Source organism: Prosopis cineraria, unplaced genomic scaffold (assembly GCF_029017545.1).
Source record: "Prosopis cineraria cultivar Desert tree isolate PC_DT_omini unplaced genomic scaffold, ASM2901754v1 PC13, whole genome shotgun sequence".
NCBI classification, from domain to species: domain Eukaryota; kingdom Viridiplantae; phylum Streptophyta; class Magnoliopsida; order Fabales; family Fabaceae; genus Prosopis; species Prosopis cineraria.
In genome coordinates this window covers 36,609,064-36,618,909 of record NW_026555344.1, presented here as the reverse complement: position 1 = coordinate 36,618,909, position 9,846 = coordinate 36,609,064, and the positions used below count along the sequence as shown (strand labels likewise).

Here is a 9,846-nt window from a genome sequence, read left to right as displayed (position 1 = left end):
ATTATTCAGGATATTCTTTGGATAGTGGTGGCTATAATGTTTTATAAAATAAGATTTATTAAGACATGACTTAAAATTCTGATTAGAACAAAAAGATATGACTTAAAATTTTAAAATTAGGTGGGATTTAAGATAAGAACTAGATGCTCTCATGTTTAATGGTAAAATCGTGGGAAACGAAATCCAAAAGGCAAAAGGATTTGGAAACCAAAGCGAAATAGCACATTCTACCCACTTTTGCAATCACCCAATAGTTTGACGCCACGTGTTGGGAACTGAAATAGCACAAACAATTTGTTCAGGGGGCAAAAGAAGAAAAAGAACAAATAACGAAAACCATCAGTTTTCAACGATCTATAAGTGGCGGCTCGAGTTCCTTGGCACAGCATTTCGTGAAAAGACGCCATCGCATTCCTTTTCGCTCTTCTCCGCAACCTTCTCAGGTACTCCTTCCTCGCTTCTCTCTCTTTCAATCTCGTTTTCCGTTGCAATTTCTTTTTTCTTTCCCAGATTTCAACTTTTTGAGCAAACCCTTGACGCGCACGCTGGAGCTTCCTACTTTGAAATTTAACGGTTTGATATTGTGTGGGTTGAGTTAACTGTTGAATTGCTGGCATTAATTATATCTTAACTGAATCAAATTTTTTGTTTTCTTGCTGAACATAATTTTTGCTGATGAATTTTGTGTTCTCTCGGAACTTTGATTGAGTTCTGGGCCATTGGATCCAGATAAAAAATTTGGACCTTTCTTGCGGATCTCGATTTCTTTGATTTATTTCAAATAGATGATACTGCTTATATATCTCTTGTTAATATGTTTTGATGAACTTGAATTCTCATTCTTTGGAATTTCTTTTTTTAATGGAGTTATGCTAAGTGCTCATTAATACGTGTAAGAGGGGTATTATTAGTGGGGATAAAAAGGGAATTGAGATCATTTGTAGCTTACCTCTAATGGCCCTCTGGGGGTTAGTTAGCGGAGGGAGAGAAAGAGAAAAGGGAGGGGGGATGTATTGGCCATTCAGTTTTTGAGACTTGTTAACTAATTCACTTAAAAAAAAGGACCGGTTTCAGATTTCCTCCGTTCCAAACTGGCATCAGAAACAGGTTCAGATTTCATTGTACTGGTTTCAGTAACAATTGTGCCTGAAAGATAAGATGAGATAAGATGATCCAAGCATCTACGAGCTCAAGCACACGAGTCATCCTGTCTGAATACCAGTACATTCCCCCTTCCTTTTCGAGGAGTATCCCTCCTCTAACTGATTCCAAGTCAAGTTGGTAGAGGTCCCACTCTTTCCTAACAGAATTTAAAACTGAGCGAGGCCAGCTACATGTTATCGCAATTCCGTTTATTTCCCCCCTTATATCATTTATACCTTCTTGGCCCAGTTTGACTTGTTATTTCATTCTATCATCAGCTCGAGTTATGGATTCAGCAGTGATGTCGTGATTAGTTTATCTTGAGCATTTTACCTCCAGAATTGCCTAACAGGAATAAAAAAAAAAAAAAAAAACTGTCCAACTCAATTTTGGCCGTGCATGTGTTGTCTTCTCATGTTTTTTCTTTCCTGGGATGGCATGCAGATTGCTAATTGGATCTTCATGAGTTCAACAACTACTGGACCTTACTTCGTTTCCTGTGCATCGGGAAACAAGAACAGCCTCTTCTACTGGATTTTGCTTTCCTTACTGCCAAAGTATTTGGGAACTCCATTTGCACGCTTCAACTTTCTTCTCATTCAGGCAATTGACAGGAGTCCATCAGCAGTTGGGGGAATTTAGTGGCGATTAATTTACGCTGTTAATTAGCTTGGCCGTCAGCATATTTGGATCCCTGTGTTAATTGGCAAAATGGTTTCCTCTCAGTTTTCTAATTTGTCTAAGACCAGTGTTTGCAAACCATTCCAGAACCAAATACTCTTTCCTGCAAGCCTCACTGACAGTGCAATTACAGATCAAGTTGAGCTTGATTTCTCTGATGTCTTTGGTCCAGTTACAGTGCCTTCTATAGAAGTGAATGATGCTGATTCTGCTATTGTTGAGCATGTGGAAGAATCAAGTGAACTCGTTTACGATGATCCAGCTGTAATTTATACCCGCTCACATTCATTGGTTGGTCCTTCTACTTGTGTTAGCCTATCACTTAAGCTTGGCAAACTCACTTTACATGAAACTGAGGATTCATTAAAAGCAGTGGAGCATGTTGCTGGAGAGACCATTGTAGAAGTTGATGAATCTAATGGCAACAACGTCATCGTTGAGGAGTCTCTTGAAGGTGATAATGAACATCCCATGAAGATCCAGAGAGTGAGCTTTGAAGATTTTGAGATTTTGAAGGTTGTGGGACAGGGAGCATTTGCAAAAGTGTATCAAGTGAGGAAAAAGGTTACTTGTGAAATATTTGCAATGAAGGTAATGAGAAAGGATAAAATTATGGAAAATAACCATGCTGAATACATGAAAGCTGAGAGGGATATTTTAACCAAAATAGAGCACCCCTTTATTGTTCAACTCAGATACTCTTTTCAGGTACTTATTCTCAAAATAGTAATACTAGGGTTTGCAGACGCAGTTTTGTTTATCATTGTTGTTGTAATAATTTTTATCCATTGGCTTAGCTTCTTACAATTCAACCTTTTGCTTATATTATATAATATCTGTATCTTATTTTCACGTACTTTTTAATTACTCTATGTTTGATGTTAGTGAAGTACTTTCCCTTGAAGATCATAGACCAAATTGATGTTATTTTTATTTTGTCCAGACAAAATACAGATTGTATCTTGTGCTGGATTTTGTGAACGGTGGTCATCTCTTCTTTCAGCTTTATCATCAAGGCCTTTTCAGGTACTTTTGGTTTTGGCCTTTCTTTTTCTTTTTTTTTCTCTTTTAAAAAAAATTGCATAGAGAGGAGGATAAATACTTGACTTTGTGGTTTTATTCTTGCCTTCAACTTTCAGAGAGGATCTAGCACGCATATATGCTGCTGAGATTGTTTCTGCAGTTTCCCATCTCCATGCAAACGGAATAATGCACAGGGATCTAAAACCTGAAAATATCCTGCTGGATGCTGATGGTCATGTATACTCCCCTTCATACTTCATACGTGTACGACTTTTGGCTCTGCTTTAGACTTTAAATAATCTGGAGGTTTTTGTATTGATCAACTAGGTTATGCTGACTGATTTTGGCCTGGCCAAGCAATTTGAAAGTAATACAAGATCTAATTCCTTGTGTGGAACAATAGAGTACATGGCACCTGAAATTATTCTTGGCAAGGGCCATGATAAGGCTGCTGATTGGTGGAGTGTTGGAATCCTACTTTATGAAATGCTTACTGGAAAGGTTCGTATCCTGATTTTTGTATAATTGCAGTTGTTCATTTAAATCTTTGAAGTTGTTTGAGAATTTATATCTCGTCTGGAATTCTTACAAACAACAATGTGGCACCAAATCCTATTTGCTTTTTAGTGTTTTTACCTATTTAAATATTGTACTATTTTTTTTTTATCCGCGAACATATTCCTACGTTCTTGTAATGAACTTTTGTGTTTTTGGGGATTGAGTAACTAATGATATGTGCTTTTGGTTTGGAATAGCAAATGATTTTTTTCGTTGTTTGGTCTTCTTCTCTGCAGCCTCCCTTCTGTGGTGGAAACCGTGAGAAAATTCAGCAGAAAATAATTAAAGACAAGATCAAGCTGCCAGCGTTTTTGTCCAGTGAAGCACATTCACTGTTGAAAATGGTAATAATTAGTTCACCAAGAACTCATTATTTTTAAATAAAAATCATAGCATGAAATAAGAATTATCTTTCCATGGCTTATCATGTGAATTGATAAACAATTATTTGACATGCTAATTGTAAAATTCTCTTGTGTGGTTTAAATAGAAGAGTATGGAACTGTGGCGCGTTTAGGCATGATACTTTTTTGGTGTTATTGCGAAACAATTCCTTCATTTCCATATGATGTTTGGTAAGTTGACGCGTCAGTTTCTTGTGCATTTAGAGATCCATTCATCAGTTCTTTGAACATGACAAATGAAATGTTCAAGATTTCCATGTTTTGATGTCATAATTAGCATAGGGACTGCGATAAGCATTCCACTTCTCAATGATTGGATGTTTGAATGTTCACCTACCCGTCGCTGCCATGAGGCTCAAAATTTTCATTTTCTAGAGAATAATTTGACCTAACTTTTGCTAGAAAGATATAAAAACCTTTATTTTATCTTGATCCCTGTAAAAAAAAGGTAGACGAAAACTAAAAAGAACATCTATGGAAGTTGTTAAATGAGATCTCTTAGTTAATAATATTTTTAAAAGACTTAGTTGATGGCATAGCATAATGGCATTGTGCAATCCATATAGCTGACCTCTAAAAGTGTGATATGGCTGTGGTTTCTTCTTGTTGTTGTACTGTTACATTGCGTGTTTATAGAAGTTAAATAAATATGTCTGTCCCTGTTACAGCTGCTGCAGAAGGATGCGACAAAGCGTTTAGGCAGTGGAACAAGGGGTAGCTTGGAAATTAAAGATCACAAGTGGTTCAAACCAATCAATTGGAGGAAGTTGGATTCACGTGAGATCCAGCCAAGCTTTCGCCCTGAAGTTGCTGGAAAGCATTGTGTTGCCAACTTTGAGAAGCGCTGGACTGACATGCCCATCATCGACTCGCCGGCTGCCAGTCCAAATGGTGGCAATCCTTTCAAAGACTTTAGTTATGTGAGACCTGCAGCTTCTTTCCTCCAAAGGAATGGCCCTGCTTGCTAAGCTTTAATTGGCGGCACAGGATGCACGACTTTTCTGCAATACTCAGTTTTATTTATTTAGCTGCATGAAAACAGTTGTATTATGGTACCGCTACGAACATTTTCTTCATTTCTTGTTCCCTTGTGTGTTGTGTGAGATCTGCAGCTCGTCAATTTATTACATTGAGCGGCTTGCTAGTAATTTATTGTGGTATGGATAAATACTATAATCTTCGGCATCTCATTGTGTCTTAATAAGGTGAAATCTCATCTCTACCCACCTGAGTTGGATGATTTCGCTGAAGCAGTTTTTCTCGGCACCAATCTTGTACTTGTGAAGTTAAAATTAATTAGAATATTGTTATGAAAAAAATAATTGGAATATTGCTCTTCACTTCATGTATTTTCCTAGTGTTGTCATGTTACAAGCTTTGCCTTCTGTATTTTAGAAGATTATTTAAATTTTAAGAAAATACAAACTAATTAAAATAAAAATGATAATATCATGAAGTTAGTTTATTATGTGGCTTTAAATTTGAATCCTGGGTGTGGCAAAATAAAAAAGAATAATTTAAGCCTGAGTCATGTAGTAATGTTATATAAAAATATCTTGGCATTTTTGAGATACTCATGAGGTCACTTTTGCTAATAATGATTTTACACAATAGGCACTTGGATTAGTTTGAGCGGGTGATAGTAATACTCATTCAATTAAAAAATATAAAGTATTTTTTAAAAAGTTAAAAATTAAAAAGTAAAAAATATTTTTAGTCTTTTAAATTGTAATTATTTTTTTTTCAAAAATGCACTTATTATATGAATCACTTTATATTTATTTTAAGTTGAAATATCCTATTAAATAGAATAAATATAAAAATATAAATTAGTTTGAAGACTAATAGCTAAGTTATTAGAGTAAAATTCGGTTAAAAATACCTTACATTTTTTAATAGAAGGAGTATCTTCTAATTTTTTAAGATGTTGGGCAACGGAATAAAAAAAAAGACTATGAATGGTAATTTATGAAAAAATTAATTATGCCAACCATCTTGTTCATGCAAATGCAAAATAGATAGAAATGATAGGAAAAAAAAAAATACAGGTTCAAAACTTTAAATGTTCTTAAATTTATAAGAAAAAACATAACTCTTGATCTATACACTTTGTTTTATTTTATTATAGATCCTTATACTTTTTGTGTGTATTTTAAATTTTTAAATTTTTATTTTTTTGTCTTTTAAATTTTTAAATGAATAAAGTGTAGGGATGTAAAATATAAAAAAAAATACAGAAATTTATAATAAAAAAAAAATATATGGTCAAAAGTTATGTTTTTTTAATCTATGAAGTACTAATATTATATGTTGATAAGACACTAAAAATAAAGAATTCTAAATCATGTTTGTGTCAGCGATGACAAGAGGTATTCACTTTTGGCCCAAACAACAAGATATTTATGATTTGGCCCGAAAAAAAGTAAGAAAAAACTGTTGGGTGAAAATTTTAGGCCCGAGAAAATGTATTCCTCATGGATAAAGCATAAATGGAACATGTGGCATAAGAGTTGCCACAGCCTCCTGCTGACGCTACTCCTGAAACAAGGACCCCAAGCTCTGAGCATTAGTCATCTTTTTGACGCCTTTCATGGCTTCCTTGCTTCGTCCTCCTGCTTATGCCCTCCAACATAATCTAACCACAATCCCCTTCTCTTCTCCGAAACCCACTTCACCCAATAATGTTTCTTTCTTAACACACCGTTTCAAGAGTAACCCTGTAAAGTGTAAAGCTTTTCTGGACAACATTGCCAACGATTTGTTGGAGAACACTATATACCTCGATCAATTCCCTGTTCTTCGATCAGGAATAGTTCAATTTCAGAGATTAACTGAAGATTTATCCGATTTCCAGAAGTGGTGTTTCCTTGTTTTTGCAGGACTGACATGGATTTATTTGACTGCAAGGCCAGGTGTTCTTATAGGCGCCATTGATGCCTACCTTCTGGCTCCTCTGCAGCTCGGCTTGGACAATTTAACGGGAAAAAGGAATCTCAGAAGGACTGATTTTATGATTGGAGATAAGATTGGGGAAGGTTCATTTGGTGTTGTTTATTCTGGTGTCGTGGTTCCGAAGAATGGTTTTGTTGAAGAGAATGTACAGAAGAGGGGAAGAGGAAAGACAGCAATAAATTTGAATGTGAAACCAAAGGATAAAGTTATTCTCAAAAAGGTATTATTATTACATGCATTTGCAGAGAGCCTTACTTCTCTCATGCTGCATGCTTCCTGGTCCAATGAAGCCATCGTTGGATCAATTTTTTTCTTTCCCATAGGTAATAATCACAGTGTGTGTGTGTGTGTGTTCATTTGTTTATCTCCTTTTCCATTTTTCTATTTGCTTTAGGAATCTGAATGAGACCAGCATTCAAGTCACTTGAACTCCAAAATTAATGAGAAACCTGTGCACTCTGACATGGAAGCAATCTCTTTTCAACCATTCTCTTCATTTTTAAGTAATGATAAACCTGTTAGATGTGTTCGAACGTTGGGTGGATGGCATGTGCAGGTGAAGGTTGGAATCGTAGGGGCCGAACAATTCGGTGACTTTGAGGAGTGGTTCAATTACAGGCTTTCCAGAGCAGCTCCTGAAACTTGTGCTGAATTCCTGGGAAGTTTTGTAGCTGATAGAACAAATTCACAATTCATAAAAGGTGGAAAATGGCTTGTTTGGAAGTTTGAGGTGCTGTACCTGATTCTTTCATTACATAAACAACAGCCATATATTATTCATCCATGCACCGATTGACCTCCAAAAGTTTTGTTTTAGCCTGTTATGGTGGTCTTAATTGTGATCTTATAAAATAGCTAATCCTGTGCTCTGGTCTATACCTCGTTCTCGTTGCATTCATTGCATAAAGTACATCAAGCAAATTTGCTAGAAATGCACACACATGTCATTACCATCTATATTTTTAGCAACTAATTGCTGGTTGTCTCTGACACAGGGAGACCGCACTCTTGCTGATTACATCAAAGGTCGTAACTTTCCTTCAAACTTAGAGTCTGTCATGTTTGGAAGTGTCTTGCAAGGTGTAGACCCTTCTAAACGAAATGCATTGATCATCAAACAAATAATGCGCCAGATTATCACATGTCTTAAGAAAATTCACGACACAGGCATTGTTCACAGAGATGTCAAGCCTGCCAACTTGGTAGTCACTAGACGGGGGCAGATTAAACTCATAGATTTTGGTGCAGCAGCAGACCTTCGAATTGGAAAGAATTATGTACCCAACATTACCTTGCTGGATCCTGACTACTGCCCCCCAGAATTATATGTACTCCCGGAAGAAACACCGAGTCCTCCTCCAGAGCCAATTGCAGCTTTCCTTTCACCAATCTTGTGGCAGGTTCTAATTCTTATACCTTGTCTATGAGGTTAAAATAAAAAAGCTGTTCAAGGATCAAATTAAAATACCAGTCAATCATTTTGTCGAATTAATTATGTCTATAAGGTATAGGGTAGGATTTATTTGTACTTTCTACATATCAGATTCTTGTTCAGATTGTGATGGAATTTGCCATTTCCTCTTTATCGAGTTATTTTCTTCCAGCAGACACTTTAAAATCTGTTTGCATTATATCCTCGACATCCAGTGATTGCTGAAAGTGGAATCACTTGATTGATGTTGCAGCTGAATAGTCCTGATCTGTTTGATACGTACTCTGCTGGGATTGTACTCCTGCAAATGGCAATACCATCTTTAAGGTCTCCAGCTGCCTTGAAGAACTTCAATTTGGAGATCAAAACATGTCAATATGATTTGATCAAATGGAGAGAATTTACTCGCCTTAGGCCCGACTTCCAAATTCTTGACTGTGACTCAGGTCGAGGGTGGGACTTAGCAACAAAGCTTATTTGTGAGAGAGGCCCCTTTAGAAGAGGACGCTTATCTGCTGCAGATGCTTTGAGGCATCCTTATTTTCTTCTGGCTGGTGATCAAGCTGCCGCAGTCCTTTCAAAATTGAGCTTAAGCAGAAAGTGAGATGCTTAATGATGTGAGTATTATACTCGTTGCCTTTCTCTAATTTTTTTCACCGTTTAATTTTATTTGAATTCATTTGGCTAAGCTTGAGCTAAAAGTGTTGTGGTTTTGCTGTCAGTTGCTTGTTTCTGAAGCTGTACAGCAGTTACTTTCCTGTTTGCAGGATGAGAAACTGAGTAAATAATTCCAATATGAGCATGAAAATTTTGTTACACATAGAATTAGTTAAACAAGGATGAAAGGATACCATCTATGTGGACAGCCTGTGACTTTACTTCGTTTGGTTCTTCCTCTCCGAGTTCGCAGGCAAACTGTGGGCTAGAGCTCAAGAAAGATTTGAAATAAAATTTGTTTACATTTCACAGAAGATAACTTCCATTGCTGCTGGCCAAGATTTGCATCTTCCTGGAAGTTTATACCAATCCCTTGTGAAATGCGGCTTATACCGAATTTAGTTGACGGCAGTCGGTTCTTCGAGTTATATATCAAATGCTTGGTGGGATTTCACCTGTAATGCCAGCACATTTGTGGTTCTGACTTGTATGGCTTAAAACAAGGTAGAAAGAACAAAGTGAAGCTACAATTTACTGCCATATTCTGGTGTCTGTTGTTTCACTTATTTGGTGAAACTGATTATACATTCAAGAGAAATGATATTCAATTCTATATGACAGATTCATTTGACCTGTGTTCTTGGAGGTGATACCTCTTTTTGCAACCTTATTTTGCCTATTTTAACTCTTGTGTGATGCAAATGTTTATTTTTTTTTCCATGTGAGGAATAGTAGCATACTGTTACAACATGAACTTTAATGCAATGATTGGTATGGGAAAAAGTGCTTTTTAAAAGGAAATGAAAAACGCAATGTTAAAAAAATGAGATGGGTGCCTCTTTTATTTCCTGTCGAAAAAATCTACCAAATATTGCATAAGATAAATAGAGTGCTGATGTGAACCACCATTGTTGTCCCCTAGTTTTCTTTTTCTATTTTAATACAATTACCCATTATTCATTGGTCGAGCCAGGTAGGAATACATTAGCAGCAAAG

The 9,846-nt window shown here is 36.2% G+C and overlaps 2 protein-coding genes across 8 annotated transcripts; both read left to right on the top strand.

The window, feature by feature from the left end:
• The first annotated feature begins 297 nt into the window (after positions 1 to 297).
• Positions 298 to 4,994, top strand: LOC129291014 (serine/threonine-protein kinase AtPK2/AtPK19-like). Its single transcript, XM_054928102.1, has 7 exons — positions 298 to 443; positions 1,588 to 2,532; positions 2,768 to 2,850; positions 2,964 to 3,084; positions 3,175 to 3,348; positions 3,642 to 3,749; positions 4,478 to 4,994. The coding sequence occupies exons 2-7, from the start codon at positions 1,855 to 1,857 to the stop codon at positions 4,775 to 4,777; spliced, it is 1,464 nt and encodes a 487-aa protein (XP_054784077.1). The 5' UTR covers positions 298 to 443; positions 1,588 to 1,854; the 3' UTR covers positions 4,778 to 4,994.
• A 1,322-nt stretch (positions 4,995 to 6,316) lies between these two features.
• On the top strand, positions 6,317 to 9,481 carry LOC129291012 (serine/threonine-protein kinase STN8, chloroplastic). Of its 7 annotated transcripts, XM_054928099.1 has the most exons (6): positions 6,317 to 6,981; positions 7,318 to 7,491; positions 7,757 to 7,841; positions 7,929 to 8,161; positions 8,447 to 8,810; positions 8,916 to 9,481. In XM_054928099.1, the coding sequence occupies exons 1-5, from the start codon at positions 6,400 to 6,402 to the stop codon at positions 8,795 to 8,797; spliced, it is 1,425 nt and encodes a 474-aa protein (XP_054784074.1). In that variant the 5' UTR covers positions 6,317 to 6,399; the 3' UTR covers positions 8,798 to 8,810; positions 8,916 to 9,481. The 7 variants fall into 7 exon arrangements, with proteins under 7 accessions (XP_054784074.1, XP_054784076.1, XP_054784075.1 ...); XM_054928101.1 differs by lacking the exon at positions 7,318 to 7,491; XM_054928097.1 differs by having other exon boundaries at positions 6,318 to 6,981; positions 7,757 to 8,161; positions 9,163 to 9,481.
• Positions 9,482 to 9,846: the final 365 nt, after the last annotated feature.

Bases quoted from the DNA above. Each gene is read 5' to 3' on its own strand.
- LOC129291014 (XM_054928102.1), top strand. From the start codon at position 1,855: ATGGTTTCCTCTCAGTTTTCTAATTTGTCTAAGACCAGTGTTTGCAAA. The intron at 2,533-2,767 runs GTACTTATTCTC...TATTTTGTCCAG, and splicing joins AACTCAGATACTCTTTTCAG to ACAAAATACAGATTGTATCT. The intron at 3,750-4,477 runs GTAATAATTAGT...TCCCTGTTACAG, and splicing joins CACATTCACTGTTGAAAATG to CTGCTGCAGAAGGATGCGAC.
- LOC129291012 (XM_054928097.1), top strand. From the start codon at position 6,400: ATGGCTTCCTTGCTTCGTCCTCCTGCTTATGCCCTCCAACATAATCTA. The intron at 7,492-7,756 runs GTGCTGTACCTG...TCTCTGACACAG, and splicing joins GGCTTGTTTGGAAGTTTGAG to GGAGACCGCACTCTTGCTGA. The intron at 8,162-8,446 runs GTTCTAATTCTT...TTGATGTTGCAG, and splicing joins TTTCACCAATCTTGTGGCAG to CTGAATAGTCCTGATCTGTT.